The 15498-nt window shown below is 43.6% G+C and overlaps 1 protein-coding gene across 4 annotated transcripts in view; it reads right to left on the bottom strand.

Moving 5' to 3' along the window:
* ARHGAP20 (Rho GTPase activating protein 20) overlaps nucleotides 1–14350 on the bottom strand; it is a 57849-nt gene extending 43499 nt beyond the window's left edge. For 3 of the 4 annotated variants that reach the window (XR_014852823.1, XM_085063664.1, XM_085063678.1), the window contains exons 1-2: nucleotides 14152–14350; nucleotides 3952–4037 (exon numbers count right to left, since the gene is read on the bottom strand). Coding sequence is in view for 3 of the 4 variants with exons in the window: in XM_085063664.1 (XP_084919790.1) it covers nucleotides 3952–4037; nucleotides 14152–14250 (185 nt within the window). In the remaining variant the exon portion in view is untranslated. The remainder of the gene's footprint in view (nucleotides 1–3951; nucleotides 4038–14151) is intronic. The other variant, XM_085063655.1, reaches the window with a different exon arrangement.
* Between the last annotated feature and the right edge of the window lie 1148 nt (nucleotides 14351–15498).

The following is a 15498-nucleotide window of genomic DNA, read 5'->3' as shown; positions in this document are numbered from 1 at the left end:
GTATTTGACTCGCGCCAAGTGGAATGTATTACTAGATTACACATATGATCTTTGTTATCTGGGATATTTAGCCTTTGGCATAGGACCCCTAGAAGATAACATGCCAGAATCACTTACTGTGCACTGGAAGAAGGAAGTACAACCTCTCTGTGAATGGCATAACATTACTTCTATGTAAACAAGGGGAGAAAACACCTTTGAAACTTGTGAAATCCTCAGTTTTTACCTTCCACTTCTTCAGCCATCAAAGCCACATAATAAAATTGGGTAGGGGTAACATTTTAGGAGCTTCCTTTTCAGGTTCTTTAGGGATTTATTCATAAAACTCTAAAGAATATCCTTTGGGTATTTTTTTAAACAGCCTGTGCTTCCAGCTTACACCAAAATAACATCATAAACACATTTTGTACTGTAAAAAAGAGTTGTTACATTTTCAGTATTTTAACACCTTTAATATGTAGAGACACAGATCTATAAATGGTCTTCCAGACTTAGAAATTGTGAAATTATATTACTTAGTTTCAGCATGTAAAAATATCACTTTCAAAGATTTGGTGAGGTGTACAATAGAACAGGGGAAGCTGCTGGCGACTGCAGTGCAGAGTTTGGCTGTCCCTGTGAAACATCAGAGATGCAAACAGAAGTCCACCAATGCAGAGCAAAAACTTGGCTTTTGTCACATGCAAAAATTGTTTTGAGGGACAGCAGAACAAAGGCTGAAAATTTGACTTAAAATAAGTCTTTATTATTTTATATCAATTATTTGAGATGACAATACCTGATGTTTTAAATCCAGGCCTTAGACATTTCTGTTTCAAGCATGTAATTTGTATTGCACTGAACTATGTCATTAAGTTGTGCAAGTTTCACTAAAAGACACCAAGAAAAAGTAAGAGGAAAATTACAACTGCAGAACAAGTCCAGGGCCAAATATAACTAACCCAAATCCTTTGCTGATTTCATACACATTAATGGTGTTAACTATCAAACTTATTTTTTCTGCACCTGAGCATCAGCCAAGAAAAATACCAAAAGCTTATTTTTCCAATGTATTTCTACAATAGCCTTGCTCAAGGTGCTTCCGAAGAGTATGCCAGACGATGTGGAACAGTCTTTACATGGCTATTCATCACAATTTTGTGATTAAAAGGAAGCTGTACAGAAAAAAGGAAGAGAAACAAGAATAGGTGGCAATGGTGGTCTGCATATTTTCATCTCTTGGATGTGAGGGCCCAAATTCCACTATAATATCTATACTATTTACTGTGTTTCTCTTCTGCCTGCAGGTGCAAGTCAAGTGAGGCATGGATTACAGCAGTTTCCCTTCTGTGCACCACCATGCCATACAGCCATCCCAGAATTCCTCTATAGACCAAATATCATGTAACTCCTTCTAAATGATTGACAAGGCAAGATTTGTAAGGAAAGCTGAATGTTCATTAAACCAAATGACAGAGCTGGAGAAAAAGGCGACAAGCTTTTAAGCACACAAGACTTTCAGACTTGCTTCTCTTTCAGGCTTGGACAAGAGGACAATGGCACAAACAAGCATTTGGTTTTTCCATCTCAGCTAGATCATCTCACCTTGCTCAACATCCTCATGTCATCACAGCTATGATAACACTACCATCAAAAACCCTTAGACCTCTGAATGCTAAATAGCCATCTCCAGATGCCACAATGGCTTCTTTGAATAAATAGCTTTAATAAACTTTAAAATGCCTCAGAGTAAGTCTGTCCAAAGTGCCACTACATTTTATGAAAGTGCCCTGTATATAAACCAGGGACACCTGACATATAAAGTGGTATAAAAACACAAACTGACTCGGCTTCTAAGTATTTCCTGCCCTTTTAAACTTTGCACTTGTTCATTAGTTTCAACAAATATTGAGGTGAGCCAGCTGCTGAGGTGAGAGTATTCAAATAAATCCCTCACAGATGTCTGTTAACTTCAGATAGGAGCTTTATTATCTACCAGTCATTAATCAACCATTAACAAGTAAGTGTTATGGAGTTCCAGTATTAAGGTTCGCTGCCAGAGAAGAATAATGGATTTTGCAGACTGGCTGTGTCTATAAGAACTAAGAGCAGAGACAGGTCTGAGGTAAAACATTTGGAGGAGCTTAGAAAACATGAGAAGTCATTTTGTTGCCCTTCAGCTCTCCTTCAGAGAAAGCACTTCACCAGAGTTAAGCATTTACACAACAAACCGAGTGAAAGATCAAATTCATCCATCAGTTTGGTGATGAAGAGGTATGTGCTTTGCACAGCCAAACAAGGAAATCAGGCACAGGTGAGAATTGCTGCTCCTGTGAACAGTAATAAACACCATCCAAAGTGTCACCCTCTAAACTGAAAACTCTGAAGCTACAAAATCACCTGCTCCAACTTCAGGGTGCACAGTCTTCACCCAATACTTCTTACAAAGGCCCACAGACTTCAGTTCAAACCAACAGGAGCAGCAAAATTGTTGCATGCCACAGGCAGAGGACAGATGTGACTGAGGCAGCATCCATCAGTTGTGAAAACAGCAGAGTCTGTCACGTAGGAAAAGCATTGCCTTACTACAGAACAAGGCAATGCATTCCCCTCTTTGGTCCTCTCCACCACAAAGTTTCTGCCAACAGGCCTCACACAAAAATCCTTTCACACACTAGATTTGGAAATAATTCTGATCTGGGTTATACAAGCAAGACACTTAAGAAAGCATAACATTCATAGGTGAAAATGCAGTGTGTATTCCACTCAGTGTCTCTCCAGCTATTTCTGATTTCTGATACTTATGGATCAGGCAATAAAATAAATCTTAAAAGTAGAACTGAAGAACAATATTAATGTCTGAATACCAGCAGGTAAATGAATTTTGACTTTCCTCTTTTACAACTCTGAGTTTTTCACAGAATACTCTCACAGGTTTCTGAAACACTGTGGAATTCTGCATGATGTCAAACCAGGTATTAATTAGATCAAAGACAGAAAACTTTCCAAAGCTCACATCCTGATTACCTAACACACCACAGAGTAGGAAAAAATATTCCTTACAAAGCCATACTTTTATTTCCCTCAATAACATTTCTTCGTAAAGAGCAATACACAGCTGGAAGCATTAACAGCCTACCAGATGGTTCACTTCTCGATAAACACGTTTTGTAAGTTTAAAGTCTAATGAACTGTAGTGCAGGAAGAAAAAAGTTATGTATGCAGAGTGGTTCAAATGGCAGGTCAGGGCTGGGGCTGGACAGGGGACTAGCTCCACAGAAACTTCCATTCCTATGGCAGCTTTACATTGGAGAAGGGAGGGAGGGAAGGAGGAAGCTGGTTCTAGCAGAGAACAAGGACAAAAAGTGCTGAATGCTTAACACCTACATATTCAGCCCCACAAGTGCTAATACTAGACAGGAGAAGGCTGTGATCACCAGATCTCAGCCCACACCATTGTCCTGAATCAGTAGGTACTTCCAGAGCCCTGGAGAGTCTGTACCATGCAGCAGACAATGACAGAAGAACCTTAGCTCAAATTAAATTGTGCAATTGTACAGTGAACAATCCTGTTATGCCTGGCACTGTGTAAGTGTCCAAGGCAAAAAAGCAGAAAACATTCATCTTCTTCTGCCCATGCCATCTCCACAGCAGGCAATCACAGTCAGTCACAAACTGTTCTCAACTGAGCAGCCCAAATGTCACATGCCAGGCTGCAAATTGCAGAACAGCCCTGCCCACCCAGTCAGGTATAAACAGCTCAGTGTGGCAGTACTGGGCAAACCCCCTCAAGGAGATCAGCCGGTGCCTGGGCTGCTTCTGTTACATCTTTCAGCAGGCTTCAGAGCTGTGCAGCTACCAATGGGCCTGAATTGTATTCAACAACCTGGTGTGGACAATAGTTCAAAAACATTTCAAGCTTCAGACTGAGAAACTGTAAAACAGTACAGCCAGCAAAACTCACTGACTCACCTTGAGGCCGATCTAGATCTGCTGAGTGCTTTGACAAAGATCAAAGATGGTGCAGACTGGCGTCTTTGGGCCAAACTCTTCATTTTCTGATTGGAAAGAGAAACAATATGAAATCACAGGTGAGATCTGGAACAATAACTGCATGCATACAGACTGGTCACAGCCAGACTCCAATTTCAGGCAATGGGAAAAAAGGTAAGTTATTGCCCTCAGCAGCCCTGGAGGTGGAAAATGGTTGCAAAATATCAAAAAGTAAGAAAATCAGGAGCATGACCAGAAAGCCAGTGATAAAGAAAAGCGGATAACTAGTGTCTGTACACACATACTTGAGGTACACTGCACATATCAAATAAACACCAAGGGCTGGTCCTCAACCACTTTTTGTGCCTTAGCAATTTGTTGTACTTTGAATATATCAAGTATCCAGGCAGTGGTTTAAATTTCATATGCTTCATATATTTCTGTGTCAGATCTGACATCTACCATAAATTAAGGTTTGGACTCTACCCACCTGACCTTACATGCTACATTGGGCTTCCCTTTTCTAACAAATCGTTAGAGATGAGAGCATTTTCCTCCCCTACTAATCTATCTGGAGCGTTGCATCTTGCCCCTCAATAGTCAATAATGACATTTTTTAAATTCCTGATTATGCATGAGAAAAATAAGATAGCGAGAGGCAGGACAGTTGTTAGCACAGAACTAGGAAGGGAATGAGAAAAAGAGACACTCAAAGACAGAGAACACCGTAGGGAAAAATAAGACAAAGCACAAGGAAGAGATGAAAATGTCAGTAGCTAACAAGGGAGCATGGATTTCCATTCAGTGAAGTTGAACACTACAATAAAAATACTGAGCAAATAAATATCAGCATTTTCCCCAGAGGTAGAAATTTTCAAAAGCACCCACAGGAGACAAAAACACACATTTCCCTGAACGCAAATGTATTCACCACGATGTATTCACTCTCCCTCCCGCAGCCAGAAGCAGGACTGAGTAGTCCTGGCCCTAACCCTGGAGGGCTGTCTTGAACCGGTTGTGCAGCCTGCTGCCAAGGTGCATGACCTCTCCTCTCACTGACCCTCCACCAGAAGGGTGACTGTTACCTTATTTAGCTCAAATACTTTTCACAATAAACTGGTGAACAAAAGAACCAGGGTCAAACTCCTCCTGAGACCCTGACAGGACAGTATCCAATGATGCAGTGCTACCTTACACTGCCCTGGCCACCACTGAGAGCCCACAAACAGGTGAACCTTTGTCAGTCATGAAGTCTCTGTTCTCAGCTAATCACAAAGCATAACTTTCTTCCTTCCTACTAAAAATAACCACTGACTACCAGGAAAAATATGCTAGGACAGTCAGAACAACTGATTCTTCTGCCAATGTATGTGCTGGATGTGGCACACATTTTGTTTGGGCAGGTGTACAGTGTGCTCCCCTCGGAGAAACTGAACTCTGTGTTTTACTTGCTTTTGACAAGTGCATTTCTTTTACTCACTGCAGTCCATCTGTTATTGTGCCTTTTTTTTGGTTCTCTATTGATGTAGAGCATGCTTGTTTGTTTTGTCAGATACTCAGTTACAGCTATTGTGCAGCAATTGTTATAAATTCAATTGTGTAATTTCAATTCACCTTCAAAAATTATCCCCTCCTCCCTATTTTATCAAAAAATAACCTTCTCGAGATTGATAAATTAAGTCTGGGAACATTTAGCTGCCTCCACTTGGACTATAACTGGATAATAACAGATTACTTACAAAAGAGATGCCCATTTTTTATAATTTTAAAATAAATAAATAAATAAGTTGAATTGTTCTAGGTAATGAAATCAGTTTGTCTTAACTGCTAGCAAATCTGAAAAGTTGTTAGTGGTTTTAAAAGTAGCATACCTGCAAATATGAAGACAAAACCAGATCTGTGTAACAATGCACTCTAACATGCTACAGAAGACCAGCCACACAACCATCACATCTTACAAGTTTATATAAAGCATCAACTCCCAATGGGAAATTTACTGCAATTTACTCATTATTGGGCAGGTGGCTTTTGCAGAGGTAAAAACTGGAGCATCTCACCTCCTGCAAATGCAGTGGAAGTTTGGTTACATTTTCAAAAAGCTCTTCAAATCTGAAAAAAAAGACACTGGAAAAAAATGCAGCATTTTAAAATCTATGACAATTATGGCAATTTTTTCATACTTGGGTTGGTCAGCAGTGCTGAATAGTGCCTGTCCCAGCAAGATTCTAGTCTTGACTTAAATGTCTGAAGACCAAAGTAAAGTCTAGACTACAGCAAGTTTAGAAAGAGCTCAAATAACTGGCAGAGATAATCCTGATCAGAGAGGATCCCAGGAGGTCTGTAATCCAGCCTCTCTGAAGCTGCTGAGAGCAAGAACCATTTAACCAGACTGCTCTGGACCACCTCCAATCCAGGTCTGTGTTACCTCCAAGGATGAGATTCCACAGCCTCTCTGGGCAAACGCTTAGCTCTGCTACTAAGCAAATCTTAATAGAAAAAGCAAATAGCTTCAAAACAGAAAAAGATCACTGATGAGTGAGAAAAGGAAAATTTTCACAGCAAAACTGCAGTGAGTTAGGTCAGCTGTATGCAAATAAACACATTACACAGAGACATTGACTACAGACAGAAAGGGGTGTTTTGTTTTTATTTTGCTATGTACAGAGTTTGGGAAGAGAAAATAAGTGATCATCCTGACAACTTGAATTGATTTACTTTGAGAAGGAAGAGGATAAATTCACTTTTGGTTAAGTTGGATTCAGTTGCCTGCTGTCCTCATTTTTATTGCCTTTATATGTGCAAGGATGGCAATGTGGAGGAGATATATCCTGGACAGCTGTAGTGAGAGCAGATGTTTGGGAGGAAAAGGAGATGCATTGACCAATTATCTAAGCATGGGACACAGAGAAGCACTTCTCAACATGTGTCCCACATCATTACCTCCCATTTTTTCATGTAAATAATATAAAGGTCAACACAGAGAGAAATCTTCATGCTTGCTGATTGAGTCACACCCATGTGAAATGTATCATAAAATCAGTGTCTATAATGAATGTTTACAATGTGCCAGATGCAAAGATGATAATCTTGTGTCAGTCAGGACAAACTAGAGTTATTTCTGTCTTCCTCACATTCAAAAGCTTGAGTTCCTGCCCCCACCCCTCCAATTCAGGTTTTACTTCATACTTTCTGCATTTCTGGTCATGATTGTCTTGATTGCTTTTTAACAGAAACAAAAAGGTTTTGCATTTTCAGATGTTGGACAGGCGGTATTATTTGGCCAGTTTCTCATCTCGTATAAGAAGTCATAAGCCTGTAGATTGGAAAAGAATAAATTTACACCAGATATTGATCAGACCTACAATCTGACACACTGTTTTGCAAACTGTGATGGTAGGCGGTTTATGAGCAGATCAGCCCACCATGCTGAGGACAGAAAGCTCGCAAACCATCACTGAAAATATGCTGTGTCTCCTCAGGAATCAGAACCCCTACAGATTACAGTACAACTTGCACAAGTATCTCACAAGTCATCCAGCTGCAGGAAAAATTTATTCCTGGCTGCCAGTATTCAACTAATTTTGTCTCACAGTTGAAGTACCTAATGGTACTAAATGAAATTTATATAAATTAATATATTGCAAAGTTACAATATTGATTTACACTGTGGAAAAGGTAACATACGATGAGATAAAAAAACCTGGAACTGTTCCTGCACTTTACGTACATCACTTTACTATATCATGCTTATAAAGAGAATGGCAGAGCATGAATAAAATAAAGAATGTATGAAAAAAATTAATGGCAATTTCTATTTATTTTGTGATGACAAGTAGCTTAAGTAATACATATAGAGTGTTTATAATATTTTCAAGTATCTAGAGAAGTGAAAATCTATGCAGTAAGTGGATACCCTGCTGCAGCTACTGCACATGCATAGGAGGTCAGAGCAGGCAGGCTAAAGCAGGGACTGTGTGCCATGATTCCCTGGGACTACAGTGCCCACGTTGCCAGGTTGTGGTGCCTGACCCAGACAATGGTCAGACACATGCAGGAAGATTCCTCTCCCCCAGCCACTGACTCACACACCTGAGCTGTTTGCCCTGTGCTCCTTTTACAGCCACCAGAGAGAAAAGGACAATTTAGGGCACAGGTCATCTTGTCTGAGGAAGTTTTCCTCCACTGACTGTAAAAGAAAACTAAGATGACCAAGCAAATAGAGTTAATCATGATCAATCCTCTCCTTGCTATCTAAGCAAAAGACAGGAAACAGAAAAATATGTGTGCTCATTAACACAGGGAAAAATTGTCTTCTTGCAGTGGTTTGAGCTTAGGATGAGAAAACAATGTTACTTGATGTCTGTTTAAGAAACTCATACAAAACAGTTGAAATATTTATTTAGTTCCTGAGTGACAGGTAGACACAGCACAAATACTTCCTCAGCAATGTGCAGATAACCTTGTTAAAGCCTCCTCAGACACTGAAGGATTTCAGGCTCCTGATTTACAGGCTCACTCCAGAAATGGGTCAAGGCTGGGACATCTGCCTGGGTCATTTAACTGGATGACAGGGACAACCCTCAGATGTGCCAATGCCTCGAGCTGAGGATTGTGCTCAAGTGGCTAAGCTCTTCCTTTCACTGCTTTAGTTTTCTAATGAAAGGAAGTCTGATTTAACACAGCCTACTCTTTAAATGTGTTTAAGTTAATAACTGTGAGGGATTTCACCCATGCAAACTCTGCTCTTGCCATCTGAGCAACAAAACATATCTGTGGCATGCACTCCTTGTTTAACTAGATATGAACTAAAGCACAGACAACCAAAAACCATGAGGCAAAGTTCAGCTAACTGCCTGACAATCAAAAAAACCCCACAACAATCTTCAGCATATAGCAGTTAATTTTCCAGGACAACTGGGCATCACTTTTACCCCTGTATCACTAGGCCACTTAAGAGAGGCAACAGATTATTTTTTCTTCCATACTATAATCCAGTATTTGTTAGACTTACAGACTAGGGTTGTCAAAAAGTACCAAAAATAACATGAATCTCTTATACTTTGTTAAAGCAAGCAAAGGACCAATACTGACCTCTAACATTCTCAAGCCCTCATAAACAGAGTGAGAAGATGACTGCATGTGAACTGCTGGCTCAAGGAGCAGAGATGTAGATCCCACAACGAGACCATTTACCATCAAGGCAGAGCAGGTGACAAAACTATGTGCTTTTGTTTATGCTGGCAGAATACTTTTACTTACAAGGACTTTCCTAGAAAGAAAGCCATTTTTGGATGGATAATTGTGGAGAAAACAATTGCAGGGGCACAAGAGAAAAGAGCTATCAACACAGTGGAAGCAAAAGCACATCATCATGGAACAGCAGCTGTTAGTGAGCAAGAAAAGACTAAAGGCCATCTCAGAGTAGGACAGAAAAGTGGATAAAAGAAACTAAGAGCAAAACGTGTTCCACCAACTACTTCCCAAAGGATACAAATCTTTGGAAGCACTGATATGGATGTCTTCAAAAGGTCCCACTAATCTACATCACAAGATGGGAGATGTGAAAGAATTGTAAAAACTAGTATAAACATCAAATATTTTCCTTGTGGGCCCTACAGAGAGTCAGCTGTACTGTGCCCACACTGCTCAGACCAGTGACTCTGTTTGCAGTGGTCTTGTTGGAGCCCAAAGTTTCCTTTCAAACCTGCCACAGAGCAGGAAGATAGAAACATGGACAAAATTCTACCCCTGTTTCTGTACAAAAAGACTTTCTCAGGAGCAGTTTACAGATGACAGAAGGAGGAGATTTTCCCCGTTCCACATCAATACTTGAAGCAGTGTTAAGTAAAGAGGCAATAATTTGGTATCTGCAGTTCTTGGGTATTAGATCTCACATGACCTATCAAGCGCCTCTCTTTCCTACTGCCACCATGAGGGGCAAAAATAATCCCAGTACTAGGAAACTCCAAAACTAGAATACATTGTTTTATGCATAATTTTCAGTTTCTCTCATGGACAGAGAAGACAGATTGCTGACAGTAGTTGTAATTAAAGCAGCATCAGGAGGCACATCACAACAGTAAGTTACTGTAAGCCAGCACAGCCTACCAAAGTGATTTTAACCTAAGGGCCCACTTTGGAGGTGATTTCATTAAAACAGGGGCTTTTTCCATCCTCATCAGAGACAAAATAGCTACAAGATATGTCTGCAGGATGATAGGAATTGTTCACCACTTCATTAAAACAGTGCCAGAAGTGTTCCTTGATGTCTGAGATTTCTAGCACTACCACATGTGATTTTAGAAACAACCCACCAAATTCTCAGCCAGGACCATAAAAAACAAGGTAGAGTCTTGCAGGAAGACGAAATCTCTACTTAAGGAGCTTTATGTTAAAAAACATACATATGTGGGGCATGAGATCAAGGTATCATCAAATATAGTGTACATACTTGATTCATCTTTTCAGAGTAAGACAAGGGATGAAGATTGTGTATGATTATCTTCACTCTTCCAACACTGCTAATTTGCTTGAATTTTATCCATTTAATACACTGTTGGGGAAGACTATAATGCCCTTTTCCCTGCCAGTAAACTCATTTGTGATCAGAATCACAAAGAAACACATTTTTATGGTGATGGAATTGCCATATTTCAAGTCTCAAACCATAAATGCTATTTTAACTAGTATGCAAAATGGTTTATTTTTTGCAAACATTGTAGGTGTAAATATTATAAATTGCTGAGGCTCTAAAACATTTTAAGCAGTTCCTTGAAATCTTCAAGGAGGCAGCAAAAAGCCTAGGAGTGAATCCTTGTGCTACCAGATATTGTTTTGTGTAAAATACCCAGGGTTGGCTGAAATCTAGCCTCTCTATGAAGAAAGAAGTGAAACCCCAGGAACTTATAAATATGGTTAAATGACCCAGCTGCTACTGGTGACACAGTCACATTGGCATAAAAGACATCTCTGCTGCACAGTTTGTTTTGACAAATTTGTAGGAATTTTGTATTATAATATTTGTGGAAATAAATTCTATCAGTATAATCACTCTTAATCACGCTACTTCAATCCACTTCAGAGTTGCATCAGTTTGCTGGTGTTGGTTACTAAGCTAAACAGTCAATACAAAACTTCTCTGCAGGGTCAATCACACATAGTCCAGTGACTCCAGTTAGTCCAGTAAAGGAGGGAAACTAGTTAATGCTTTTGGAAAAAAATTTGAAAAAATTTCCAAAAGCATTAACTAAAACGCTGCACTTCAATGTCACCTTTTAGCAGGGTGTCTTGAGTGCCTTGTAAGCATTTAACAGAGAGAACCTCCCACAGACTGTGAGGTAGATTAGCCGTGCAAATTATTTTGCATGCCAAGAAAAGGCAAAGAAACGTTTCCAGGATATTAGTTTAAATGGTCACACACACACAAAAAAAAAAAAAAAAGGCCTAGACATTTTCTGTCTCTGTTCTGGTTCTATGGTGTGATCAAGCACGTGATCCTTCAGCTTCATTTTGACAGCCAAGTGGAAGATGAAGTAGGAGTTCAGAAAAACCACAGAACAATGCAGCAAATCTCAGCTAATTTGAGAAAATATAGTCATGATAACAAAAAGGGAGAAAGGTTCAGTGGTCGCTTAGCATCACATATTTAGGGGCAGTTTTTGCCAGAAAATTAAACAATTGATGTTAAATACATGTTTGCAACAAAATTGTTTAACTTGACATGCTGTGTCACCAGTATCAAAACTGATTTCTTGCCAACATTTCTTCCATCTCACTGTGTGTAGCCAATACAAACAACGTAAACTCCCTGGTACCGAAAACAACTTTCGGTATTGTAAAAAAAATGATGCTTTGGCACTGAGTGGAAGACAAAACAGAGGTATATATAGAGTCCATGAGACCCAAGTAGTAAAAGAAATATTTGAACTGTCACTGAGATCCATCTTCAGGCAAAATTAGGAATACTCCTCTCCTGCACATTGATAAAGGTAGGAACCTTCTTCCTCAGAGAGGCATAAAGAGGTGGCATGCTAGTAGTCTCAAGGAAGCACCACAACCATGGACAAGCAGCTGAGCTGTTGGCTGGATGTTGGTGGCTGCCTGTGTTGGCTGTGCATGGTGTGCAAAGCTGCCATATGCTGCATGGCCCAGCCAGGGTCTCAAGCTGCTTCTCCACAGGAGGATCTCCATCTGTACCCCCGCTGCATGTGCCTCCATGCTGAGGAATTCCAAAAGGGCTGCCAAGATCCGTAAAAAGTAATATCCCGCTCTCTTGTCAGCGTTGGCAAAAACAAGGTCTGCATTCCTCTGACTGTGGGCTCTTTGGAGCAGGAATAGGAAACATAAGTGCTACCATTAATATTTGTCCTCAGAATGCTGAATAATGAAGTAGAACTTGCACGATAAAAACATTCATCTTCACAGTACTTGAACACAACTTCTCATTTCAGGCGGGTGCCTAGCATCAGGGCTCTGCCAGGTTGGAAGGTACATGGTATTCTGTCTTCAGCAAAAATGAAAGAAATGTTTGATAAAAATCAAAGCTGCACATTTAGCCATCTGAAATTAGATCACAATACTTGGAGAGGGTGAGTCTCTACTCCATCATTTTGCCCAGCTTGGCAGCAGAAGGTGCTCCACCACCTTGAGAAGGTGTATCACATGCCCCCTTCAAAAACCAATCAGGTATTAACTGCAGCAAAGTGTAGTAGAAATCTTGGGCAAACTCTCTCCAAGCAACCATTTCACCATTGACAGCAGCTGCCACAAGAAGAGGCCCCCAGGGCTGCAGTCAGGCTGGAGCACTGTGAGGCTTGGTGGGACACAGCACACACACACACAGCCCATGGAAACACACAGCATCACTTCCCAGCCCAAAGAGACACATCAGCCGCACTTCCCTCTGCACTGCTGTGCCATGGCCAGCAAAATCCCAGTGACTGCTTAGCCACAGGACTGGACACAAGCTCAGACTTTACTACTATGCATCCTAAATTGTCACCAGGCGGACAGATTTACTAAAGGACACTGTAACCTGGCCAGTCGTTCTAATCCTGCCAGCCTATTTGACAGTCATCTGAAGTGCACCTCTAAAGACAAGACAGTGAATACATTTAAATGTCATTATGAAGCAAAATCTGCAAGGTAGCAAGGTACCAGCTCTACTTTGGATAGAAAAACACTACAGCACTTGCTAAATCAAAGAGGAAAAAAACAATTCCTGTTTTATACAGCAGCAAGAATCTGGATATTACAGCTCACTTGTTACAGCTAAGTATAAGGCAGAAACAAGTGCTTGGCTGTATGCAGAAGGGAGCATTTTGCACTTGATTGTGTCAGATGCTGAAAAGCAATTTGAGACATCAAACAGATTTTACAACCAGTTCTGAAGATGGGATGAGGCTCTTTTGCTATTAATTGTGATCCACTTTGCACAAGGCTCTTCTTCAGGAAGCTTCTTATATTTCTCTTGCACAAAGCACGTGCGAGAGCCACTAAACACCCTCATCTCTAGCAAACCCTTCCCTAGCTCTCCCCAGGCATACATGCAGCAGATCCTTCTTCGATCCCATGGATAACCATTCTGCAAACCTTTCCCCAGCTCTCTCTGATAGCCACCCAGCAAAACCTCCAGAAATCCATCCAGCAAAGCGCCCTTTAGGTTTCCCCACGAAATCCATGCGGCAAACTCCCTTATCGCTCCAGCACATCCCTGCAGCAACACCCCTCGCGCCAGATCACCGGGAAATCCATGCAGCAAAGCCCTCTGACTCCGCCGAACAGCACCCAGCAAACGCCTCCCGAGCTCCCCGGGACAGCTGTGCAGCGGCGCTCCGCACCTACCGCGGACATCCAGGCTGCAGCCTCCCCGTGCTGCCGGGACACGCGGGCAGCAACCGCGCCGAGGTGCCCGGGTTATCCACCCGGCAGAGCCCCGCAGCCACACCGGCACCGCCGCAGCCCCGCTCTCCGGGGAACCCGTGCCCGAGCCCTTCCCGCCGACAGCCCCGCTGCGCCGGCGGCTCCTCGGACCCCAGCGCCGTGCAGGACCCAGGGAGACGGCGCGGTGGAGCGCCCGATGGGGCCGCGCTGACCTGCGGTGCCCCCCGCGGGAAGCTCCGGGACAGGGACGAGGGCCGGGGGACGCTTTCCCCGCACGGTCTCCGGGGGCGGCCTCACCTTCTTGCTGTCGGTGGCGGCGAAGACCCTGCCCTCGCCGCTCACCGAGGACGAGCGGGCCGGGCCGAGGTGCTCCTGTTGCGGGGACATCACGTCCATACAGCCCCGTGCCGCCGCGCTCCCGCTGCGGGGACACCCGCGCCGCCGCCCGCACCATGGACAGGGCGCGCCGAGCCGCGCCACGCCCCCGCGCCAGGGACACGCCCCCGGGACACGCCCCCCGCTGGCCACGCCCTCCCCGGACCAGCCCCGCTCGTGCAGAGGGGTCTGGCATTAGGCGGCAGGGGGGTGTGGCGCGCATGCGCGAGCTTCGGGGGGCGCGGGAGGACCGTGGCGGCGGTGGGCGGCGGTGCGCGCGCCCGCGTCTCGCGCCTGCGCGCGCTGCGAGGGCGGGGGGAGGGCGGGGGGCGCGCGGGGACTGAGGGGGAGCCGGGGAGCTGCTGTAGGGTGCTGCTGGGTGCTGCTGGGTGCCGCTGGGTGCTGCTGGGTGCCGCTGGGTGCCGCTGGGTGCTGCTGGGTGCTGCTGGGTGCTGCTGGTGCCACTGGGTGCTGCTGGGTGCCGCTGGGTGCTGCTGGGTGCTGCTGGGTGCTGCTGGGTGCTTCTGGTGCCACTGGGTGCTGCTGGGTGCCACTGGGTGCTGCTGGGTGCCGGCTGTGACAGGGTCAGGGTCAGGGCGCTGGGGAGCTGCTGTAGGGTGCCGGGAGTGGGGCGGCTGTTGCACTGCCCCGGAGCTGTGATCCCCCGTACGCCCCTGCAGCAGCCAGTTCAGCACGAGGCGTGGTTTTCCCCAGAGCCTTCCCGCAGGAGGGTTCCCCTTTGAGGAGCAAGCAGTGGGTTGGATGCAGCTGTGGCGATCCGTGGTGTGGAAGAGAAGTGACCGTGGCACCTCAGGCTCCCAGTACACTGGGGGAGGCCAAGAGGATGCCATCGTGTTCCAGAAAGCCGTGAGCAATAAGGAGGAGGAACTACTAGTTCCACTAATGGATGGTGTTGGCTCAAGAACAAATGGTTGTAAGTAGGCTATAAATAAATCTCAGCTGGAGAAGGGAAGAAAGCGTACTGATCGTACTGATCTTAAGAGGAGGTGGTTGTGGAGGATCCCTGCCAGCCAGGAGCAGAAAGCAAAGCTCTCTGAATGGTGATGGTTTGATACAGCTGTCATGTTTGTCCATTGTTGTATACCCTCATTAAACGTGGTGCCCTCAACAGCAAGGGGCTACTCCTTCTTTCTAATCCTTTCTACACTTTGTGAGGGATATTTTTATCTCCAGCCTTTCTAGCTGTCACAGACTCTACATATATTTGCTCCCACATTGATCACAAAAAAAAAAGCAGTAAGAGAGAGA

Source organism: Lichenostomus cassidix, chromosome 1 (assembly GCF_008360975.1).
Source record: "Lichenostomus cassidix isolate B80296 chromosome 1, HeHo_3.0, whole genome shotgun sequence".
Taxonomy (NCBI): domain Eukaryota; kingdom Metazoa; phylum Chordata; class Aves; order Passeriformes; family Meliphagidae; genus Lichenostomus; species Lichenostomus cassidix.
Note: the sequence above shows the minus strand (reverse complement) of the source record. Positions and strands in the feature narration are given on the sequence as shown.